This window comes from Dermochelys coriacea, chromosome 17 (assembly GCF_009764565.3).
Source record: "Dermochelys coriacea isolate rDerCor1 chromosome 17, rDerCor1.pri.v4, whole genome shotgun sequence".
In the NCBI taxonomy this organism is placed as follows: Eukaryota; Metazoa; Chordata; order Testudines; family Dermochelyidae; genus Dermochelys; species Dermochelys coriacea.
The window spans coordinates 20,565,094-20,589,517 of record NC_050084.1 but is presented as its reverse complement, the minus strand read 5'-3'; the positions used below and the strand labels follow the sequence as shown (position 1 = coordinate 20,589,517).

At 50.0% G+C, this 24,424-nt stretch overlaps 2 protein-coding genes across 9 annotated transcripts in view; both read right to left on the bottom strand.

Moving 5' to 3' along the window:
- The window catches only part of RFFL (ring finger and FYVE like domain containing E3 ubiquitin protein ligase), a 55,167-nt gene extending 49,315 nt beyond the window's left edge, over window positions 1-5,852 (bottom strand). Inside the window, exon 1 of one of the 3 annotated variants that reach the window (XM_038375572.2) lies at window positions 5,691-5,852. The gene's annotated coding sequence lies outside the window, so the exon portion shown is untranslated. Of the gene's footprint in view, window positions 1-4,651; window positions 4,764-5,690 lie in introns of those variants that run through there. The other 2 variants (XM_038375569.2, XM_043499725.1) reach the window with 2 other exon arrangements.
- A 3,037-nt stretch (window positions 5,853-8,889) lies between these two features.
- On the bottom strand, window positions 8,890-23,783 carry RAD51D (RAD51 paralog D). Of its 6 annotated transcripts, none has more exons than XM_038376061.2 (11): window positions 23,683-23,783; window positions 19,771-19,928; window positions 18,540-18,601; window positions 18,028-18,146; window positions 17,399-17,480; window positions 16,619-16,753; window positions 15,928-16,023; window positions 15,560-15,650; window positions 14,147-14,217; window positions 11,767-11,934; window positions 8,890-10,718 (listed from the first exon to the last, which is right to left on the bottom strand). In XM_038376061.2, the coding sequence occupies exons 2-11, from the start codon at window positions 19,850-19,852 to the stop codon at window positions 10,635-10,637; spliced, it is 990 nt and encodes a 329-aa protein (XP_038231989.1). In that variant the 5' UTR covers window positions 19,853-19,928; window positions 23,683-23,783; the 3' UTR covers window positions 8,890-10,634. The 6 variants fall into 6 exon arrangements, with proteins under 6 accessions (XP_038231989.1, XP_038231988.1, XP_043355656.1 ...); XM_038376060.2 differs by lacking the exon at window positions 23,683-23,783 and adding an exon at window positions 21,189-21,375; XM_043499721.1 differs by lacking the exon at window positions 23,683-23,783 and adding an exon at window positions 20,617-20,639 and having other exon boundaries at window positions 19,771-19,931.
- Between the last annotated feature and the right edge of the window lie 641 nt (window positions 23,784-24,424).

The window sequence follows — 24,424 nt, the reverse complement described above, 5'->3', positions numbered from 1 at the left end:
ACCTGTGGAAGTCTATTTCACCTCAGTAAAGGCATGAGTAAATAAACATTTATCCACGACATAAATTACAGTGGAGATATCTTTGCTTTCATTAAAGTCTGATTAATACGGACAGAGAAATGCCCAAACCAAGCTGCTCTATAGTAAGACAGTTCACCAACCACTCACAGGATGCATCTTGAAGCAGCTAGTATTGGCCAGTGTAGTAGATGAGTAATAGATTTAGGTGGATCAATTTGTTCATTGGACCCAGTGTTGGATCATATTAAAGAAGTTCTGTATTAAATCACAAATGAGTTGATTCCCCATAGTTTTAAATTCCAGGGTATTACTAATTAAGAGGTCTCTTGGTTTTTGGGTACTGTTTCTCTCCCCCTATGTGTGAAACTTGCAAGCTGCTAATTGTGTTAGTACACATTTAATAATTTTATTAAGATAATGTTGAAGTAAAAAGAAACGGTACAGAGTTTCGGCACAGAAGTTCTGGTTATCAGGGAATAAGGTACAGATTATCAAGGGGTGCGAAATTCTGTTTAGGAGCGGGTGCAGTAAGGAATACATAATCTGCAATCTCCCCAATTGGGGGTAAAAGTTTAACGGGTCAAAGTACAGACATTGAGCTACGGGGGTTTGTTGTCCATATAATGGCTATGGTCAGATGTGGAGTATAATGAGTGGATACGATGATGAGGATGGATCTACCCTCATTTGGTGGGTTTGGATGTTCAGTGAGTTTATGGTTCCAGTTCATAGGTCCAATGGAAAAGCCTCTGAGTCCCTTTCCCATAGTTGATGCACGATGTCGTACCAGCTCACACCTCCTGGTACTGTCGGTGGCCAGTGATGTGTTCGATGTAGATGTCCCTGGACCATCAATGGTGTCCGAGACCATGAGGCGCCGCATGAGCCATGCGTAGCATCGACTGATCCCACAGGTCCGAGCACACGCTCAATTGCAGGGGTCCCAAGCGCCCAGGGCTCCAACGATCAGGGCATTCATCTCCACCTTGTAGCCCTTCGCTCTCAGGGTGTCGGCCAGGGGGCGTATTTTTCCATCTTACAAGCTCGGGGCTTCGCAGAAGGCCGGGGTCCTGTTCTCAAAGGAGACCGTGATGTTGACAAGGATGATCTTTTTCTGGGCCTCGTTGGTGACCACCACGTCAGGTCGCAAATGGCTGTCGGTGCCGGGGATGGTGCAGTTCATGGCAACCTGCCCCAGGCACGGTGCGATGGCTTTCACTAGGTGGTCTGAATGGCGTTGTGACGCAGCTGCCAGGCTCTGAGTGGGGTTTGCAGCTGCACAGGACGTGGGGCAGTGTCTCATTGGAGTAGCCGCACGTCCTGTAACGCTTGTCTCGGTTCCCGTGGCAGACAGCTCCATTGAGCGGGACGCAGTTGAGCCGGGCACGCTGGATGAACCACCAGTCAGCGAAACGAGGTGAAGCCGCCCCCAGCGAGGAAGCAGTTGCTGGCGTCCCACTTGCTGGTCAGTTTGAAGACTTTACCCTGGTCCAATTTTATGCTTCAGGGTTTCCATGTACAGCGAGTGGATGGCCACCTTCAGGTCCTCTCCAGCATGCCCCTGGCGCTCAGGGTGATGATAGTGTTGTTGTCGGACCTGATCTGCGGCACCAGGACTCCCAATTCCTGGCGCTCCTCACACCACTCCCAGCGGCAGCCAATGCACTTCCCCAGGCGACGCGTGGCATTGCGAGCGCGGGACCACAGTGAAGTGATGTCGCCACCGTCCCGTCCGAATTCACCATCCAGGGAACCACTCAGGAAGCTGGCAGTGTCTTGGTTGGAGGGGCTCTTTCTAAGACAGAGTCTGTTTTCAAAGCAATTCTTTGTAACAACAACTACTCACACAGAGAGAGACTCAAAGCAATACTCTGTAACAATAGAAACAGCACCAGGAGACTCCCCGCCCTTTTGTTGTATTCATCTCGCTTTGTTAACAATTGTGATTAAAACAGAGATAGAGGATGTATGTGGATGGATGCTTGGTGTGGATAATAACAATGATCAGGGAGGTGCCAGCCTAAGAATCCAGAGGTCCATCGGTTAAGAAGGCATCAAGTGGAAATAACCAGAGGACCCCCGGACGGCAGACTGGAATCACCCAACAGCCTCAAGAATGGGAGAACCAAAGAACAAGATAACATCTGGCAGCATGAAGCCGTCAGGAATGTGCCATCTGCTGATTGATTCAGCAACAGCATGATGAAGCAATTCCCATAGACTGGCATAGGAAAAATTCCTATAAAAATGGACTCTAGAAACTAAGAACTTTGGGGTCTGATTCTGCAAACCAACTTCCAGGAGCATCAGATGTGCATCTGACAAGGCCCTGCTCCCTCCTCATGTCCAGGCCACCTGGCCAGTGGCTTGACATGAGCAACTCTAAGGTTGGTAACTATGATACAACCTTGCAGACTTCTGTGTGTGTGTGTGTGTATGTGTGAATAAATATGAGATTGAATGGAATGTTATAGCTATAACTAACTACTTACTATGATTCTTTCTGTATTCACAATAAATGTGGTATTTTGCCTTTTCCCCTTAATAAGATCCTGCTGGTTTTTATTTATTGGTATAACACCAGTTGTTCCATTAAAGCCAGTTATGTTTATCCATAGGACAGCTTGCGGATATAACCACAAATCCTTCTCACCACAACACTGTGAACACAGAAGTTGTTATAGGGACATACTATTTTGAATATGAGAGAAGGGAGGGTCTAGAACAGTGGTTCTCAACCCACGGTCCAATCAGCACAGAGCTGTAGCCCATGTGACATTTTCAGGGCCATACAAGTAGAGTATATTGCAGGTGGGCCAAACGGTGGCTCACGAGTTGCATGCAGCTCTTTCACAGTTAAAGTGCGGCTCCTGGAGCTCCCCAAGCACCCCGCCCATTCTCCACCTTCAAGACTGGGCAGGGGGGAGCTCAGGGCTTCTGCCTTGCGGCGGTGTGGTAAGACATGGGGCTTCTGCCAGCAGGGAGTTAAAGACTTTAGCCCTCGGTGGGAGCATCAGGACAGAAGCCCCACAGCCCAGCAGGCGCCGCCCCATAGGGCAGGTTGTGTGTGTCTTGCGGCTCTCAAACTTCTGATTATTATTGTATGCAGCTCGAGGTTCAGTAAGTTTGGCCACTCCTGTGTATTGTGTTGTGTGTGGATGAGGCCCACAAACACAGAGAGCTGCACGTGTATCCCACAATGGTAAATAGGTTGAGGACCACTGATCTAGAACATACATATAAAAATAGTGTTTGAACACAGATAGTTTACCCCCATTACTCTTCTGCTAATACTTATATGGGTTCAATTTATTTGGAACTGGCAAAATAAAATGGTACTAGTGAAAATTATGACACTGAGTAAATTTCAAACAAAACCAAAAGGATTACTGTAGCCATCTATGCCGTATCAATTTGCAGTTAGTACAGCTATTGTAAGAAAAAGAAACCCCATTGCCTTCAAACCTGCAGAAAGATAATCCTAAATAAAAATTACTTTACTTCCAATCACCAGTATAATGAAAGTGAGTGCTGAAACTAGAGAAGTATTTCCCTTAGTCCAGTTCCTTATTGATCCAGTCAAGTGAGAAAGACCAAGTGAGTAACACAACTTAATACACCATAGCATTATAGTTCTCCAAAGAGAACATCTAATTAAGAATTTCACAACGTGCTCTAGGACGTACCATATACATATTCTGTGAAAAAACGTAATGGCAATGCAGAGTCTTAGTAAACAATACATAATGACACACGCTTCCATATCTCTTGGCAGATTAAACATCATCTTGCACACTACTAGAATCTGTGAACTGTAAAGCTAAATTCTTCTGGCTAGTTAAATTCTTATGTCATGCTTACCTCTACAGTATTGGCTTGCCTTCTGCTATCACAAAGATACATTAGATTAAGATACATGAACTGTTACAAAGTGCAAGAGTCCTTCCATTAATGTTCAAAACATGTAAAGTATTTGCAGGTGGTTCCTTCCCATCCACCAAGTGCCTAATGTGTACAAATTCAGACTGGACTATGTGTAAGTGAGTTTTCAATGTGAGACACTTATTTACAATTAATCATAATACTGCAATGTTTGTTAGAAGCCTACCTTGACAAGGCATGTCATTACTTCCCCAGCAACGCTTTGTCTAGCTTACAGGAAAAAGCCTCTGAAGAACAGGCAAATTACCTTTACTTTTCACCTGGCTCAAGATAATGCCCCTTTGCCTTCCTGTTACATTTCCATCGTTATTTACACTTTGTTAAGATAAATATTTAATTTTTGCCTGATTTTGTTTATGACATAAAAACAGGGAGGGTATTTCAACTATATGGGTAAAGTTATTCATTGAGAAACTAGTTTGGCTCCATTACAGCAAGAAAACAGCATCCTGGTGCCACTGGCATTGTACCAAATGAGCAAGGACTTTGGACGTGATAAAATGCACACGACAGCAAACAGTTTAGGCAAAATAACAACACTTGACGCTTCCACAGCACTCTACTGTCTGACAGCATTTACACATAGTAACTAACTGAGCCTCACAACCCCCTGCCAGGCGGGTCAGTGTCACTGTGGCTGTTGGACAAATGGGGAAAGGGAGGCACACAGAGAGGGAAGGGGACTTACCTGCCAGCACACTGCAGCCAGGGTTAGAAATACAGCAGCTCCTAACTCCCAGTGCCCACTATCTCAGGCTTTACCCACCAGACTTTGTTAAGGGGTCTCCAACCCTTCACCAACCCCTCCACAGCAATACAGCCCCCTTGCCTCACCCCCTGCCCTAGAGCGAACAAAGCCTAATGACCCCCCAACATCCCCCCCGCCTCTCTCCAGCTCCCCCCAAAAACCCCGGGCAGCCCACCCGCCTCTCCCCAAAACCCAGGGCAGGTCCCCCGCGCCTCTCTCCAGCTCCCCCCAAAACCCCAGGCAGCCCCCTGCCTCTCCCCAAAACCCGGGGCAGGTCCCCCGCCTCTCTCCAGCTCCCCCCAAAACCCGGGGCAGGTCCCCCGCCTCTCTCCAGCTCCCCCAAAACCCGGGGCAGGTCCCCCGCCTCTCTCCAGCTCCCCCCAAGACCCCGGGCAGCCCCCCCGCCTCTCTCCTGCTCCCCCCAAGGCCCCGGGCAGCCCCCCCGCCTCTCACCTGCTCCCCCCAAGACCCCGGGCAGCCCCCCCGCCTCTCTCCGGCTCCCCCCCAGACCCCGGGCAGCCCCCCGCCTCTCTCCCGCTCCCCCCAAAACCCGGGGCAGGTCCCCGCCTCTCTCCAGCTCCCCCCAAGACCCCGGGCGGGTCCCCCCGCCTCTCTCCTGCTCCCCCCAAGACCCCGGGCAGCCCCCCGCCTCTCTCCTGCTCCCCCCAAGACCCCGGGCAGCCCCCCGCCTCTCTCCAGCTCCCCCCAAAACCCGGGGCAGGTCCCCGCCTCTCTCCTGCTCCCCCCAAGACCCCGGGCAGCCCCCCGCCTCTCTCCTGCTCCCCCCAAGACCCCCGGCAGCCCCCCGCCTCTCTCCAGCTCCCCCCAAGACCCCGGGCGGGTCCCCCCCGCCTCTCTCCTGCTCCCCCCAAGACCCCGGGCGGGTCCCCCCCGCCTCTCTCCTGCTCCCCCCAAAAGCCCGGGCGGGTCCCCCCCGCCTCCCTCCAGCTCCCCCCAAAACCCCGGGCAGCCCCCTCACCTGCTCTGCCCCTCGCTCCCGGGAGGGGGTGTCTCTGGTATCACCCGGCCCGGGCCGTCCCCTCAGGCGGGGGCGGGGGCGGGGGCGGGGGAGGGCGCGGGCGCCTGCACCGAACCTCCCCGTCCGCAGCGCGCGGCGGCGCTATGACAACTGCCCACCCCGGCGGGAGCCAGCCGACGAGACGTGGGCCAGAGCGGCAGAAGCCAGCGAGAGGAGGGCTAGAGCGGCCTCTCGGCCCTGCCAGCCGGCGCCGCCACAGCGACCGCTGGTGGGGAGGCGGGGGCAGCGCCACTCACGCTGGGCGTGGTGCTTAGCCCATGGGGGGAAATAACTAGTCCCCGGGTGAGAGGGAACGAAGCCCGCCCGGGGCAGGGGCGGGCCCCTCACCTAGATAGCAAGTGTGACAAATCAGGAGTTTTTTCAGGGAGGGGGGTAGAGTTGCTTATGTAAAATAAAGCCCCTAATATTGGAACATCTGGTCACCCGGTCCTCACCCCCCTACAGAGCCAGGGGGCCAGGCTCCCCGCACCTTGTAAATCCCCCCCCAGGGCTCCAGGAGCAAATCCCCAGGCCAGACCTAGCTGGAGCTTCATAACCCGGGGCAGGGCCCTGCTTCAGGATCAAATCTGAATGCCCCCCCCCCCAGCAGAGTCCAGGTTCCAGCATCATCCCCTGAAGCAGAAGGTCTAAAATCTGACTCCCCTGACCAGTGGGACATGGATCCGGGTTCAAACCTTTACCCCAAGCGAAAGCTGGCTTAGGGTTTGAATCCCTGGATGGGACTCAACCGGGGGGGGGGGGAATAAATCTGAACCCAGGACCAGCCCTGCTGGGGGTTCAGTTCCTGGCCAGAGTCACAGCTGCTCTTCCTTCTCTTTGATGGTATTGAGTTCCACTGTTTCTGGCTTTTGGAGACAAAGAGTGAGATCATGTCTGCGCTGGGTGCATATTAAAAATCCCTGGCCACTTTGTGGTTTTCCCTTAACTTGCAGCTGCATGCACATATCACAGTGGTGGAGTGCTATTGAGTCCTCCCTGCAGAAAGGTACTGTCAAGTACATGCAAAATAATCTCACTTCTATGAGATATTTGACCACCTTGTTTGCCCTAGCAGCCTCCAGCCATAGCAGCTCCCATCAGATTTGTTTCGGTTGATAGGGATGTCTCAGAATGCATTTTTCAATTTCATCTCCTGCATTTGGAAAACTATCTAAGGTGCCTTATCTCCCTCTGTACAAGGAACACACTGCATAGCTTGCATTAGAGCAGGGCTGGGTGTGGGCACCAAAATGATTAGCCAGATTCTCGTGATATTTAGGACACAAGCCATGTTCAACCATGATTCATTACAAATGTAGGGAAAGTCAAGTTTGGTTGGAAGTCATGCTTTGCCACACGACTCTGGCTGCTGAATCCAAGATCCTGCCTCTTGCACTGGCCCCTACCTTTCAGCTGAAGGCAAGTCCCTGTAACCATAACATCACTGATAAAACAATACATGCCACTTATATCAAATTTTCCTGTTCAAAGTGCTTGAAATGCAGCCAGAAGACTCAGGACATTATCTCTGTCATGAAACACGCCCCCCCGTTATTTACCTCACAGCCACCACCAGGAAGGTAGGAACTGCCCCACCCTAAGCGATGGTCTGTTTAGTCCAGTATTCTGCTGTCAGCAGCAGCCTGTCTCTGTTGCTTCAGAGGAAGGCATAAAACACCAAATCGGCTCTGTACGCTGATCTAGGAAGGACATTTCTTCCTGCCCCCTTCTGGTGAGCAGCTTATTCCCTGAAGCGTAAGGATTGATAGCTTGTAGCAGTATAGCTCGGCTTTATGCAGTTTAAGCCTTCTCTGCTTAGCAATTTCCTCCAAACCTTTTGTATCACAGCTCCATGATTGTGAAACATACTCTGAGAACTAGCAGCTGCTTCAAGTTTCTTCTTCATTTCCTTGTTTCTGAATATTTGCATATGTTCTACCCCAGTTGGAGGCATGAGATGAGTCACTACAGTTATCCATGGTGTGGGGAAGCTGTGAAATCAAACTATTGCAACAGGGCTTGGGGCATCTGGAAGAAGGAGACAGGAAAGGAAGGACAGAATTCTTCCAATCTCCCCTTGCTTCTCTGCCTACTTCCCACCCACCCACTCACTCACTCAAAATAGCCACCCTGAAATTTGGAGGCGGTCTTTCATATAGCTCCTCATGTCCACCCCTCCATTCTCCCCCTACTTCCCAACCCACTCCTTCCCCACAGTCCACCCTCTCCAGTTGTGGAACCTTCTTTCACTGATCTTGCTCCAGCTAGCTGGAGTTCTCTCCCCTCCTCCTTCCCTTCCACCAAGTCATTTCACCTTTTCCTATCTCACCTCTGAAGCTTTCCTCTGACTGGCACTTGTGGTGACTAGAGAGAGCACAGCAATTGCCCAGAAACTAATTGGTTTTTGCCTCTGGAGACGTTTCCATCTCTGCCCTAATGACTTGGACGCTCCTGGAAAATGTGTGCACTGAATCCGAGAAGACTCACAAAGTACGCAGAAGAGAACACACACAAAACGTCGTTAAGGTGAGGTTAAAATTGCAGGCGCGTGTCACTGGTTTAATGCTGAGGCTTTCAAAGCCACCTTAGGGCTCTGGATGCCCAATGGCCATCCAAAATTGCTTAGGTAGCTTTAAAAATCTCTGGCTAAATGCAGGTTACATAAGGTTGAGGTCAGACTCAATGATCTAATAGTCCCTTCTAGTCTTCACCTCTATGGATCTATGATAGCGTCTGGAAATTTTTAGGTATGTTCCCTTTCCTACTCCACCTCCCCCAGTTTGTACTCCACCTCCACCTAGGACTCCCAAACTAAATGGATAAAGTAATATTGACAGATAGGAGTTTACCTGAAAGGTTTATAAACCGGTGTGTAAACACAGCTGGTACAAAAGACATAACAGGTCAAATTTGATAGTGGTGCAAATTGGAACAGCTCCACTGAGTTCAAGGGAACTGGGCCAATCTGCAGCAGCAGAGAATTTGGCCCACTGTATCTCCACCAGACACGCATGACGACTATTTGCACAGAAAAGTAAGATTGTAAGACAAAAGTCAGTTTGCAAGCTGTGTGGGACAGGGGTTGTCTTTTTATGTTCGTATAGCGCGGGTCCCGGTGCCTGATCAATACAAACAATAATTACAGATTGCTTCCAATGACGATGATAAACCTATTTTATTTGCATCTGGTCACATGGTTCTTTGCTACTTTCCTAGACTACAGCGTTGACTTAGCTGTTGTGCTTATTGTTATCTCACACAGCAATGCATATGCATTAAATTGTTGGTTGGCTGAGTTAATGGAAGGTGTTGTACACCTTCTTGTTAAATTATATCCCTGAGAGAACAGAAATCTTGGGTTCTCACAAGCACTGTAGCAACACACAGGTGACAAACAAAATCTAATGGTAGCAAAACCCAGACCTGCTGCTGCATCCTGGGAAATTCTGAAAAACATGCATTTTAGGGCAATTAGACCGAAATCTCAGATCCGTTTTGTGTGCTTCTTTGCTCCTTTCATTACCAGGGACATTTGCCTGCAGACGAAAATAGAAGACCGTAAGTCCATGTGTACTCTGGGGAAATTTACAAAAACTCCTTCCTGAGTCAAACACCAGTTTGGCTACAGCAGTGCTAGCACGAATGGGAGCCATGGTACAGAATGAAGCTGGACCTGTTTACATTGCAGCATTAGCGAAAAGCAAGTCTAATCAACGTGATGGTAAAAATGGATCTAGAGACCAGAGCCTTGTCTACACTACTGTTCTCACTAGTACACACACTGATTCAGCTAAATCAGGTGGGTGGTTTTTTGTACAGTTCCCTGAGTTCAGGCCAGGCCTTAGAGACCATCTGTCCTCACCTGAAATCGTGATCATTTGTAGGCACAGCAGCAGGTGTAGAATAACCTCATTTAAACAAAGTTCCTGTTTTCCAAGCAAAATATTCCTTCTAATAATAATTTTTTAAAAATTAGTCAAAGGAATACAGAAAGTGATATCAAATACATCAGACAAAAAGTGCGTAAACACAGGACCAGATCTTCCACTGCTGTCAGTCAGGAGGAACACCCAATTTGCACCAGCTAAGGATCTGGCCCAAGACACTTTTTCCATGAGATAGCAGCAACTTTATGCAATATATCAAAATACCAATACTCCCACCTACAAACTACTCATGATTACTCTGGGTAGCAAAGATGTGACCATAAAAAGCTCTGAGAACTTATCATGTGGTTTCCCTTTAGCAGCCTGTGTCCACCCTAGTGCTGCTACAGAATAAGCAGAGCGGGACCCAGGCGTGAAGGCTGCTGTAGCGATGACCCTTTAGAGGTATAACCGGACTAAAACTAATGGCTGCTACAGTAGATGGAATTCCAGCTCCTGAAGATCTTGATGGTATTCTTTATTGAGGCCTCCCAGGGACCCTCATTAGAGAGTTGGAGGTTCTGGGATCAGGCAGCAGTTGGCTAGAAAAAGCCACGTTACCAACAGTCTGGTGTTTACCCATCAAAGAATTCAGCAAAATTCCCTCTGACCTCACGACACCCTGAGACAAAGGTTCCCCTGACAATCCACAAAACCCCCAGGAAAGGGCCTGTGGTTTTAATGCACTCCAGAAAAGTGCTACAGCCACACACAGCGCTTGTCTGACTCAAACGCATTCCTCTGAGCTCTCCTTGAACCTCAAACCTCTCTTGTCCAGGATAAGGGAGTTCCTTAATTGGCAGGGAAATAGGAAACAGCCCTGTTTCTACAGTCCTTTCTTCTGGGACTCCAAGCATCTCTCCTGGCCCCAAAGATGGCTTGGCTCATGTGGTCTGGCTCTGTAGTCTTCACCTTTGCAGCTAATATTACTGCCCACAGTAAAGGCCCTTGTAATCTGCTGTTCACTTTTCACTCTCCATCAGCGTCCCTCTCCGGAAGCAGCTGGGCTCTCGTCCAATACCCCACATCTTCCGATGTCCAGCTCCACCTCAATCCCAGTTGGCTGTAAGGGAAACCAAGAGGAAATTAAGCTCACATATCGAAGGGCTTGTCTATACTGAGGCATCCAGGAAAGTTAATCCGAATTAATTGAAGATATGAATTTGAACTGGATTATTGAAACCGTATTAAATCCTGGTGTGAATACCCTCATTCAGAATTAAAGTGGCTTTAAGTCAGTTTATTTTAATTCACTTCCAAAAGTAAATACACACAGGGATTTAATGTGGTTTAACTAATCCATTTCAAATTCACACACTTAGTTAATTCAGATTAACTTTCCTCAATGTCCCCATGTAGTCAAGCCCTAACAGTCCATAATTAAGGGCACATCTGTACCTACTATCAGTGTTACACTATAAGCTCTTTAGGGACAGGGATCGTCTCTAACTATTTTATTTAGTGTCCAGTACAAAATGGCTCTGATTTTGATTTGGGCTTCTGGTTACTATTGCAATACAAATACACTTGACAACAATTTGGCTCAGGAAGGGAAACAGAATATAGGGCCAGATCTTCAGGTGGTATAAATCAGCATAGCTCCAGTGACTTCAATGGAGTTGCACGGGTTTACACCGTCTAAGGACTTGGCCAATAGTATCTAATTTGAAGCTGCAGTGAGAACAATACAATATAGTCATCCATGTTAGTAACTGACCAGGACATCAGAGCCAATGTTCTTCTTGCAAGTAGATATAGGAGATCTTTAATGACCATGCGTAGTCAGGAGTGTTTCGATGGAACAACTGAGTCAGTGTGACCCAAATTAGAAATGGAGCAACTGATTTAGTATGTCTGGAATTATAAAATGGGCAGTTTAGAAGCGGGGAAAAAAAATGCATGCACTTCCACAGTTTATAGCTTGGTTGTATTTTCTTCAGGTCCCCAAAGCCCATCACAGTGTCCTGCCAGTGAATGAATGAAGCCAGAGTTCTTGCATTACTTTCCTAAGGACTTAGTCCTTGCCTGGCATCCTATCTCTGACTTAACTCCAAGCCACCTTCTCCACGGCCATTCTCACCATTCCCGATCGGCTCTCCGGAAAGTCTCACCTGCCGGGGCGATTTTGTTAAGGAAGCAATGCGACAGGTACTAGCTTTTCCCCAAGTGCTTCCTCTGCTCTCTAACAGCACCCGGGTGCTGGGCACAAAACTCCAGGAGCGACCTAGGGCTGGTTTCAAGTGACCACTGCTGCCATCTCTGGTCACGTGGTTAGTCACCTGGAATGCAACAAACCAGCTTATCATTTCCATCCTGTTATCAGCAATAATGGCTACTTCTTGCAATGAAACACTGGGACACTTTGAACACAAGAACATAAGAACAGCCATACTGGGTCAGACCAAAGGTCCATCAAACCAAGTATCCTCTCCTCTGACAGTGGCCAATGCCAAGTGCTCCAAAGGAATGAACAGACCGGTTATCATCAAGTGATCAATCCTGTCACCCAATCCCAGCTTCAGGCAAACAGAGGCAAGGGACACCATCCCTGCCCATCCTGGCTAATAGATTAATGGAAGATGGGTCCATCAATGGCAATCTAGCTCCTTTCTGAACCCCATCATAGTTTTGGCCTTCACAACACCCTCTGGCAAGGACTTCCAGAGGCTGACAGTGTGTTGCGTGAAAAAATACTTTCTTGTGTTTATTTTAAACCTGATACCTATGAATTTCATTTGGGGGCCCCTTGTTCTTGTATTATGAAAAGGAGTAAACAACATGTCCTTATTTACTTTCGCTATATCACTCATGGTTTTATAGACCTCTATCATATCCCTCCTTAGTCACCTCTTTTCCAAGCTAAAAAGTCCCAGTCTTATTAATCTCTCCTCATACAGAAGCTGTTCTACACCCCTCATCATTTTTGTTGCCCTTTTCTGAACCTTTTCCAATTCCAATATATATCTCTTTCGAAATGGGGTGACCACACCTGCATACAGTATTCAAGGTGTGGGAGTACCATGGATTTATATAGAGGCAATATGACATTTTCTGTCTTATTATCTATCCCTTTCTTGATGATGAGGGAGCGAATGGATGCAATCAGCTGCTTCCACTGATTTTTGTTCCTTTCCTTCCTTTGCCCCTTGTCATGACTGGCCATGCTGCTCATCCAGTGCTTAATTTGTAATGAAAGAGGTGCTGGGGCTCAAGCAAGTTTTTTTTACTTTAAAAACTGATGTGGGAGGCCTAGAGGTGCCGGGGCTATGAACTGCCAAGCCTAGAGGTGCCGGGGCTCAGCCCTGGTACAAATTAAGCCCTGTGCCCTTTGAAATATAACACAGTGTGGCTCTCTGTGCCTCTCCAGTGGCTATGCCATGTATACAGGTTTACAAATACGTTACTGCTTCCAAGCTTATCTTTTAGCTCAAGCAGTACTGGACAAGCTTCCCCAAGCAGGCAATTCTCCAGTCCACCACAGTCCAAATCCCTGCCTGGCCACCACTTTATGTTTAGAAGCATGAACCTCTACTACTTGAGCTAAAGCACCAGGTCTCTTAGCTCAAAGGGATTCAATTCACAATACATGGTCTAGCCATTAGAGGGAGACAAAAAGCCACAGTGTGTTTGCATGGGTTACACAAACTGCTGCGATAAGACCTGTGCGTTGGCTTAAAATGAATGCTGGCCCCAGACTGGCAACGAAGCAAGGAGAGGCCAACGTATTGCGGACTCCCTCATTCCTGGGGACTGCAATCCCTCCAGGTGGAGAGTTTAACCTTGAATCTGTGATTGTTCTTCCCTTCTGCTTCTTTGCTTGCTGCTTTATAAGTGATCAGAGCAACAGCAAAGCTGGATTCTCCCAATACATTTTAATGCCAGTTCCAGTATATTGACCATTCATGATTTTTCTCTGCCAGGACCTCTCCATTCGGCAAACTGATCAGGGTCACAACACTCCTCCTAGGAGTCAAACCCTCAGTGCAAACGCCCAGCCCCAGAACCAAAGGAAGACTGAGCACAGAGACCTTTCTAGTCACCATCCATTTATAAATGCTGTAATGCCCTGTACCTACCCAAAGACAACTGGCTCAAGGGCCACTCTGGTAACTAGCCAGGCACCTAGATTATATAGGAATCTAAATCAGTTGTTGCATCAGAGAGCAATGCAAACAGTCCTGTCATCTACCTGTCCTGAACTCCTCCTGGATCAAGGAATAGAAATAGCCTGTTGGCAGAGTTAATAAAAGCCACCGCTTGCTCAGCTCTGTTCTCGCCATGCAGTTACATGGTGTTTGTGGAAGCTGAGCTGCAGTTCAGAGAACAGTCCCCGGCCACTGATGCTTGCAGAGTTGCAGGAGTCCCGTTGCCAGGTCCTGTGCAGCTTTGAACAGAGTCACCTCTCTCAACCTTATGCCCCCCAAATTCTTTTCAACTCCGGATCCCCTGCTTCCAGCCCAGGAAGAGCAAGGCAAAGGCCAACAAACTCACCACCACAGCCATGTTAAGTTCTCTGGCGAGTGTCTTCAGTTCCCTGGCCAGCTGCATCATGAGGGCCAAGCCTATGGAAGATGATACAGTGGTATTTCAGGGCTGGCTTCCATCGGTAGTTTCTTAGAGACCTAGGACCCTCTCCTCAGAGAATGAATCAGGGGCAGTTTCCTCAGTCCTCCATGCTCCCACTCACGCAGGTGACCCCGATATATTATGCAAACTTAGTGCAGTTGATACGTGCGTATTTGACAGTCTCTGGATATTTCTCATATCCAGGGAACAAATCTAGCATAGGCAGCAGCAGTTTCATCTTTCCCTCCTCCAGCCCCAAACACACACCCCATTAACGGGCACCTCCCTGAGCCAGGGGGACCAGGGCTAGAATAATATCGCCACCTAGCTCTTCTACAGTGCTTCTCGTCAATAGATCTCAAAGTGCTTTACAAAGGAGGTCAGTAGTATTATCCCCATTTTACAGATGGGGAAACTGAGGCACAGAAAAGGGAAGCAACTTATGCAAGGTCATCCCATAAGCCAGTTGGAGAGCTGGGAATAAAACTCCTGAGTCCCAGTTGAGTGCTATGGCCACGATGCCTTCCCCCACTAGGCCACATAACTGTCCATGACCCATTCAACCCTTTGCCTCTCTGCCGAGACTGCCACCCAGCCCTAATTGTGATGGTGACCAGTGTGCACACTTGTCCTCTAGAAAACAGACTGCGAGTCTCCTGCTTGTTGCAGGCCACCAGACAGTTGCTAGGTGACATTGTCTCCACTGACTTCCAATAACTACAGGCCAGATGGCTCAGAGGACTGGCAATGGGCAGTGGAATCCTTCACTCTTAGGCGCAATCAAATGCAACCGAAGTCAGTAGTGACTAGAAGTTACCCTCTGGCCTATGTGAAGCGTTTTACCAGCGGCCATCCAGTTCCCATATCAATCACCTGCAGTATCCAGCCCCGCCACCCCCAGCTTACTAGAAATCAGGGAAAAAAAATCTGTAGAGGTTCCAGCAGCCCCATAAAATTCTGATGAGTAAGAAATCAGCTAGGTGTTCAAGGTGGGAGGGAGCGAATAAGGGGGTATCTGAATGGTACATCTTTAGGTGGTCTCCAGTAAGTGTACTGTATCTGCTGCACCATTATATAACCCCACACTGCCCTGGAATAAAAACACAACAAAATTTTCCCCTCCCCATCTCATGGACCATAGGGGCTCAGGGATCCGACTATATTGGGGATCATCGACAGCACAGAATACCAGCTGGAAACGTTGCAGGTAATTAGTGAGATCCAGAAGAAACACTGGAATTGTCTGTCCACACCATGGGCAGCTGCAGTGTTTCTTTGCTGCAGAGATCCAGTTTCGAATCCTCAAACCGTGCTCGCACCACAGCGCCCCTCGCTCACCCTCCGCCTGCCTGCCTCCGAGGAGCGGGCAAATCACAGCTGAGACGGAGTCAACCACCAGCACCTTCACCGGCCCCGAGGAGCTCAGGACCTGGGGAGCAAAGCACAGAATGTGTGAGGGCAACACACGCAGAGTGGCACCAGTACAGCTTGTGCCAGCACAGGCTGCGTGGTCACCAGCAGCTCTGGGGCAGGATGAATAGATTGGAGTCCTGAAGAAGCCTGGAAATCCTGATGTCAGTAGAACGGTCCGCCCCATCCTACACATTCGGACTCATGCAAGCAGCCCCCTGGCTTCCCAGGATCGGGCCACCGCTCTGACTGGGTGGATCTTTACACAAATCACAGCGAGAGAGCCAGAGCCCCACCTGCTGGGACACGCTGCACCGCAGCTCCTGTAACACATCCAGCATTTTATAGACATCGAACACCCTGGCCACCTGAATCCTCTGCAGAGCCTCCACCTGCAGGGAGAGGAGAGCAGAAGCATCACGCAGAGACAGCTCATTCAGACCCGGCTTTACCCTCTCCATGAACCGCACCATCATCCAAACCCAAACAAGACCTTTCAAAGTCCGGGTGGCTACAGTATATTAGAACCTGGTGCCCAGCATTCTCAGCCAACACATCTACAAGCATCTTTAATCCAAGGGTCCTCATCCCTGCCCACTGCCCCCGTATAGCAGTGCCATTATCCTCACTTTACAGGTGGAAAAACTGAGGCACAGAATGATTAAGGCCAATGTTTGGCAGCTTAAATCTATAACAAGGGACTTGAATAGGTGGCCTGATTCTCAGGAGGTGCTGGGCACCCAGAGCTCCCACTGAGCCAGGAAAGGAAGGTTTGGAGCTCATAGAGGGAGCCAGGAGAAGCCCAAGAAGACAAAAGGCTGGAGCATGGAATTGCCTGAAAGTCTGTAAGAAGAAAAAGTGGATTTCTGGGTATCCCCTCTGCTGGTTCAGGGGCAGGCCGCTGTCAGCAATACCAGCCAAGGAGTCACTAGCTCAGTGGTTCTCCGACTGCTTCCAGCGTCAAGTCAGTGATGCAGCCACACTGACCTGCTCCTCCTCATCCCCCGTCCTGGTCTGAGCCAGCTGGAGCAGGCGAGAGGCCGTGAACCCGCTCGTGGAGTCAACGTAGAGGACATTCTGCTTGAGGTCGTGGGATGTGCTCACGGCTATGCTGAGGCACACCTAGGAGGGAGAGCGCGTGGATGGATCTCACCCCATTCCAGCCATCCTTCCTAGCGGAGGGGCTTGTTTTCATACTGAACCCTAGCACATTACACCTGAGCCAAGCTAAGGAGTGGGCTCGCTGTCTGCAAATCACTATGACGCAATCACACAGCGACTGGACAGTGGAGCCACCGGGGCCCTTCCCCTCTGCTGGCCATGAGATTGACGCAGGCCCCACCAAACAGATCCAGGCCTTTGACTCCACCCGGGTTACTGCCATGTGCTCTAGGTAAAGCCTGGTTCACAGCCTCAAGTTTCAGACATGGTGCAAGATGAGTCAGTTTAACGCATCTCCTTCTTTGGGCTAGTAGCTGAAGAAGATCAGTGGCCACAGGGGGTAGGATGAGTATGGATCCTCGCCACATGTCCGGCAACAGCTGTTTATTGGTCAATTGTTGTAAATATCCTCTAGTTAGCACCAGTGAGCACAATATCAACCATCAAACAATGAAAGGTGGAATAACAAATGAGGCCCAAGCTCCCTCTTCCCTGTGGATGCAGAATGTGCCACAGGTGATGGGGTGTAGGGAGCTGCCACCTTAAATAACTGGGGGGAGGGGGAAGAATTATAACATCTGCTCTATTAGGCACAGAATGGCCCACCTGTGTCTTGCCACTGCCAGGCGCTCCTGTGAGCTCGGTCACTTCCCCAGTGTACAGGCCAGAGTCCAGCAGCTTGTCCAAGCTAAAGGAGAAACACACCACAACAATGAGAATCAACAATACTGAGCTAATGAAGGCTGGAAATCAGCAACCTCTGGGTATGCGTGTCTCAGATGTACTCAGCCAGCACATTCACATCCCCACGGACTCTCCCCCGACCTTCCCCTTTCTCCTCTTTCCACTTCTGGCGAGGGAGGGCAAACGACAACAGGGCAGGGGTAGAAACAGAGTCCTGAAGGGGGAATAGGGAAGCTCTGGAGGTTTGAACAAAGCATGAAGGCAACGGGTGGGCTTCTCTGAGGGGTTGCACTCTATTATAAGCAGTAGGGAAGGAGCAAGGAGGAGTGGTTGATACCAAGCCCCGCTGATTCCAGGTGCACAAGGTTCCCAGCTCAGCTCCTGCTGGGAGTGAATCCCTGATAGATACCACGTCAGCTCAGATCTCAGCCAAGCGGCTCGAGCTGTCTTCAGGTTGAAGCTTAAAATCCAACTTGGCTTCTGGCTGGGGAAGGGACGAACCCTTCAGCTTTAACCCTTGCCCTGCTCTCCTTCGCGTGCGACGTCCTCACCTCTCACTCCCTGTGGACAGGATGGCTGTGGAGCTCTTGAGTTCCTCGTAGAGATCCGCCCCGTTGACAGGAAAAGCTGAAAACTGTGCCAGCAACACACGTCTCACAGCGACCAGGGCCTGTGGGGACAGATAGCCATCCCCAAATGGGACACTGAAGAATTCGGAGAAAGCTTTGTGGCACAGACTGTCTTTGCTCTGGTTTGTACATGTATAATGGGTTGTGGTCCATGACTGGGGCTGCTACGGGACTACCTCAGTACAAAGAATGACGACTTCCCCAGAGAAGGACCTTTTGCAGATAGACGGAAGGCCCTAAGGAACATAGGGTCAGATCTACAGCTCCCAGACTGACTGGAGTGGGTGATGCATTGTTAGCCCAGTCATACATTAGGGTGAGGTCTCTGCAGACAGACGACCCACATCAAAGCATTTGGCTAAACATGGCTCTCTCCGGCAGGCTACAGCTTTAGCTCCCAGATTAAACATCAACACCAAGGAATCTCTTCTCACCTTGTAGGACAGGGAGCACTTCCGGGCAACTTCCTCCAGGTCCGAGGAGACAAGGTCCACCACTGCAAGTACATTCAGAGATAAGCAGCTGGAGGTCAAAATGTAACAGCCCTGAAATGCCAGGGAACTCCTTAGATACAACACAGTGGGAGGCTTTTCTGCCATGTCCTCCCTGGGCCAGAAGACATAACATGCAGCTGTACACACATACAGACACCGAGCTGTGTTAACTGAGCTCAGCCCAATGGCTAGCAGGACTCCCTGAGCAGCGGTGAATCAAAGGAGCGCTCATTGAAGATGTCACAGGGCTCATCTGAGACACGTTCACTCCTGGGTTTGTTAAGGAACACAGGGTAAAAAGTGAACGGCCTTTGGGGCTTATCAAACCCACTGCACCGTCGGCGTTAGCTGCTCAGGAGATGCGCGGGGCTGCAACGGCAGGGAGCGCAACACGGCAGGATCCAAATGCATTGGCAGAGTGGTGTGGAAGCCCAAGACAGGAATAGCAGATTGCATCTAAGTGCAGCATGACAGTGGCCCCACAGAGCGTAGAGAGGCCCAGCAGACAACCCGTGACAAAAAATATACAAGGTGTGCCAAGTGCCAAAATGCTGCGGTGCTGGATGCAACGCCAAAGCCTTGGGGTGCGTGTCCACGGGAATAGGATGTGTGACTGCAGCACATGTAGACACCCCTGAGCTCACAAGCTCAGATAACTGTAGCAAGGAAGCCACGGCACACTATACACACCCGCTTGGGACCCCACGTATGTTCTCGAGTGGCCGCTGCCATGGTGTCACTGCTATTGTTATTCAAGCTGGCTAGGTCAAGGCTAGGTCTCTATGTGCTGCATTCACAGCGTGGATTGCAGCGCAGACATAGCCTTTGATACAGAGGTGAGACAGACACAGCTCCGTGGTGTCTGGCTGCCTTAATGAGCTGGGGCTTCAGTTACATGCCCCCCTAATACTGCTGAGGAAGGCATGAGCCCCATCTCCCACCCTACTCTGCTCCAGTGAGAGAACAGAGTCCAACAGGAGGATCTGGGAATGCTCCTTGAGCGCAATACTGAGCTCCCAACCAGTCCCGCCTGTTGGTGTGGGAACACGTCCCCACAACACAGGCCAGCAGGCAAAAGAGCTCTGTGCCCTCCCGTTACTAGTCCCCAGGGTTTGCCCAGAAGTCCAGGAGGGGGAGATCCTACTTCTGAGCCCCCAGGCTGCCCCGTTACCTGTTGCAATGCTGTTGGCTTTCAGAAGCCGGATCATCTCTGCCGTGAGGCCAGGGCAGAGGCCTGCTCGGAGTATCACCATGTCCCTGTGACAGCCCTTGAAGGGAAGGGGACAGGATCGACACGTGGGGAGGCCGAGTGCCACGCAGTCCTGCACCCTGCGCAAGAGAAGAGGGCGGGTCTGTTATTCCGGGACACGGAAACGCCATTGCCCTTCACTCTCCGTACCACCATCTGCATCTTGGTTGCAGTGGCCCAGCTCAACGAACAAAGCCACGGCCAAGTCTCACGACCAGCCCTGCGAGCGATGACCATTGCAGGGCTCATCAGGCCGCACTACACACCAGGGGCCGTCTCTCGGGATCTGTGTAGCCTGCCTCTAGATCACAGCAGGTCCTGGATCCTGAGGTCACTAACAGGTTCATGCAAAATTATTATTTATTGCTCGTCTTGTGCCAGCACCTAGAGGCTGTCATGAGGGATCTATTGGGCTAGGCACTGGAGGCACACAATGGAAAGCCAGTCCCTGCTCCATCTTTCCAAGAGAGGTCTCCAAGCCCTTTGCGCTGGTCCCAGCATCTTTGCTTTAACACCGTCGTGGCAGGGTAGAAATCAGAGAGCCTGCGCCCAGTTCGGACATTGCTAGCGAGGAACATGCATGCACAACACCTCCAAGCTGTTTGCCAGGCGATGGCCAGACCCGTGTGACTGCAGGGGGACCTCAGGCCCGGCTGCAGGGTAACAACCAGTCCTGGGGAACCTTATTCCTAGTGTGTAGGACTGCAGGGAAACCGTTGAGCAGGCACCACAGTCATACAAATAATAAAGAATCCCAGAAGAGCCTGGTGCACTGAGACCCCTTCCAGGAGCACCCAGGCGAGCCGGCAGAAGAACACGATTCTGAACACGGGCTTCGCTCCATGCCCGTCCAGCCACTCCCCCGGCACACACGGCTCACCGGTGGCACCTCTGTCTCCAGTGCGGACCTGGGCCAAGCCGCTGCGCTCCGGGGCTCTCGCAGACGCCTGGCAGGGCTAGCCAACCGGGCACCCCCAGGACAGATCAGCCCCACGGCGAAAGGGGACGGGAACCAGCTCAGCCCCGCAACAGCTGCTGCGCGACCATCCGCCCGCAAGCTCAGCCCCGAGCGCGGAGGGGCCCGGGGGTCCCCGCTTCGAGGACGCCCGCTCCCGCTATCCGGGGCTTTGTCTTATAGAGGCACCTACTGCCCCTCTCCCAATTTGTCCCCCTGAGCATCCCCGGGCACCAGCGCTTAATCCGAGCCCCGGCACCTCCGGGCTGGCCGCGTCCGAGCTGCACGTAAAAGCCCCGCTTGCGCCCCAGCTCCTCGGCCCCGAGGGATGCCGCCCTGCGGGGACCCGAGCCCGGGGGAGCCCAGGGAGACGGGGCTTGCTCACCTGCCCGCCCCATGCCCCAGCCCAGCGCCGCAAGAGCGGATCCGCCGCCACCTCCCGCTCCTCTGCCGGGTGCGGAGCGCAGACAGCCGGCCAAGGCTCAGCCCCCCGCGCCGGCTGGCGGCCTGCAGAGAGCCGCGGGAGGAAGGAGATCCCGGCAGCGGCAGGAAGGCGCTTTACCCACGTGGGCTTTCCCGACCCGGCGCCCTGCGCCCTCCCTTGGGCGTGTCGCTTTAAGCAGCTCGGTCTGCTCTTGTTCGGGTTCGGGTTAAAATTGCCCCAGCAGCTTCAGGTAGCAAATCTAAAAGGCCATCGGATGCCACCGATGAAGTGAGCTGTAGCTCACGAAAGCTTATGCTCGAATAAATTTGTTAGTCTCTAAGGTGCCACAAGTCCTCCTTTTCTTTTTGCGAATACAGACTAACACGGCTGCTACTCTGAAACCTACAAAGGTGCAGTGATCACTAGCTAATATTGCAAGTTCTCTGGAGACTTTAACTACTATCATAGCTTCAGAATGAGTAAAGCTTGCTGTTGAATTACTTCTGTACAAATTCTTGATCGAACAGTCCCACCCTTGAATCTACTAGGGCTAGAGTGTATAATCCACAAAGCAAGGAAGGGACACTTTTCCTGTGCCAAACCTGCTCTGACATACTAACCTGCTACTAAGAAAAGGAGGACTTGTGGCACCTTAGAGACTAACAAATTTATTTGAGCATAAGCTTTCACGAGCTACAGCATCTGATGAAGTGAGCTGTAGCTCACGAAAGCTTATGCTCGAATAAATTTGTTAGTCTCTAAGGTGCCACAAGTCCTCCTTTTCTTTTTGCGAATACAGACTAACACGGCTACTGCTCTGTAACCTGCTACTGATTCTCTGAAAAGCAGGCAGGCTTCTGTGATATAGGCAGTGAAAATGAAACAAGTGTCAATTTCAGACCTGTTTCATGGCTGTCTTAACTACACTCTGCATTGGCTTCTGAACGACAATTTGAATTAACCTCCCTTTCTAGTTCCATGGGGACAAGTTGCCTTTTTAAAGAACTGACCGCTTTCTTGGAAACTGATCCTAACCTGTGGAATGAACGGCTACAGGATCCAAGGTCTATCACAAATTTTTCCACCTTAAGGCCAAGGAGTTTTTGACCTTACTTTCTCTACCAATACCAAACACAGCACTGTGTATACTATTAAAAAAAAAAAGGCATTCCCCTGCACACACTTCTCCTCTGAGGGGAAGGAGAGCAAACACATGAGATGTTAGGTTTCAGAGTAGCAGCCGTCTTAGTCTGTATTCACAAAAAGAAAAGGAGTACTTGTGGCACCTTAGAGACTAACAAATCTATTTGAGCATAAGCTTTCATGAGCTACAGCTCACTTCATCGGATGCATCCGATGAAGTGAGCTGTAGCTCACGAAAGCTTATGCTCAAATAAATCTGTTAGTCGCTAAGGTGCCACAAGTACTCCTTTTCTTTTTACATGAGATGTTAGTCACTCTGCTTAATGCATGACTGGAAGATGCTCAGATACTATGGTAATGTGCATGGTATAAAATCCTACATAGACTATAACAAAGCAGGGTGTATTTCCCTAGTGCCGTTTTGGAAATGGCTGGCGGTTAGCTCTGCTACTCGGTTTAATGTTTTGGCTGTACAGTAAAGTCAACTCTGAGATTCTGTGATGCGCTCAGTGGGCTAGTAAGATATCTTGCTAAAAGCTTCTCTCCCCAGATCCTGCTAATGACACACAGCCCTCTTCGAACTTATTACTCAGGCCTGGGAATACTGCAGAACTGTGCTGAAAACTATGTTGCTAGGAATGAGCATAGTTCCCTTTAGCTTTCTTCAGGCAGTCTGTCTTCTCACTAGGACGTGAGACACTTACTGGAATCCCAACTCCTTAGAGAGCTTGCTGACAAACAGCAGGCTGTTCCTTTGGAAACTCTCTGTCGGATCCTCTAAACTGGTAGCCCTGAGCTGAAGAAATGGCAAATCTGAGGCCTACCTCCCTGAAAGACTAAACATGGCCATTTTCTGATACATGCCAGAAAAAGTGGAGTTTAAACTGGTCAGGTTTCCCCTCCTGGATGCTCACCAGGTTACTGTGTTTAGGCCCATGTGCTGCTTCTTTTTAAAGCTCCCCTGGATCTCAAGCTCTAGCCATGGTCTCTGCTGGCATACTCCCTGGGCACAGACTTTCTGTTATCCCTCTTTGGAAGTAGGGAACCCACAGCCCACCCTTAGCCCCCAGACCAGTGGAGAAGACTCCACAGCCTAAGCACACCCTTCTTAGAACTCCTTGTGGGCATTCTAGTAGATAGTCACCCTCTGAGCGGTACGTGACAGCTGAAGCAAACCGACTTTTCAAAAGGATTTCTAGAACAATCACACTGCTCTGCAGAGAGCACAAGAGATGCAGATCTATGCAAAAGCAAACACCTGAGTCCCTGCCTCAGTTTCTTCACCACTCGTTCTTCAGGACTTGGTCAGTACCTGTTCTGGGAGACCAGGATTGCCTTGTTCCTTCCTTCTTTGTCTCTTCTTCCCCTCTAAAATGACCAGTGAGAAGTTCTGAGAACCTTGAGAGGTCATCTAGTCCAGTCCTCTGCACTCATGGCAGGACTAAGTATTATCTAGATCATTCCTGACAGGTGTTTGTCTAACCTGCTCTTAAAAACCTCCAATGACAGAGATTCCACAACCTCCCTAGGCAATTTATTCCAGTGATTAACCACCCTGACAGTTAAGAAGTTTTTCCTAATGTTCAACCTAAACCTCCCTTGCTGCAATTTAAGCCCATTGCTTCTTATCCTATCCTCAGAGGTTAAGAACAACAATTTTTTTCCCTCCTCCTTGTAGCAACCTTTTATGTACTTGAAAACTGTTATGTCCCCTCTCAGTCTCCTCTTTTCCAGACTAAAAAAACCCAGTTTTTTTCAATCTTCCCTCATAGATCATGTTTTCTAGACCTTTAATCATTTTTGTTGCTCTTCTCTGGACTCTCTCCAATTTGTCCACATCTTTCCTGAAATGTAGCACCCAAACTGGACACAATACTCCAGTTGAGGCCTAATCAGTGCAGAGTAGAACGGAAGAATTACTTCTCATGTCTTGCTTACAACACTACTGCTAATAAATCCCAGAATGAGGATGGATGGATGGATTGATTGATTTTGCAACAGCGTTACACTGTTGACTCATATTTAACTTGTGGTCTACTATGACCCCCAGATCC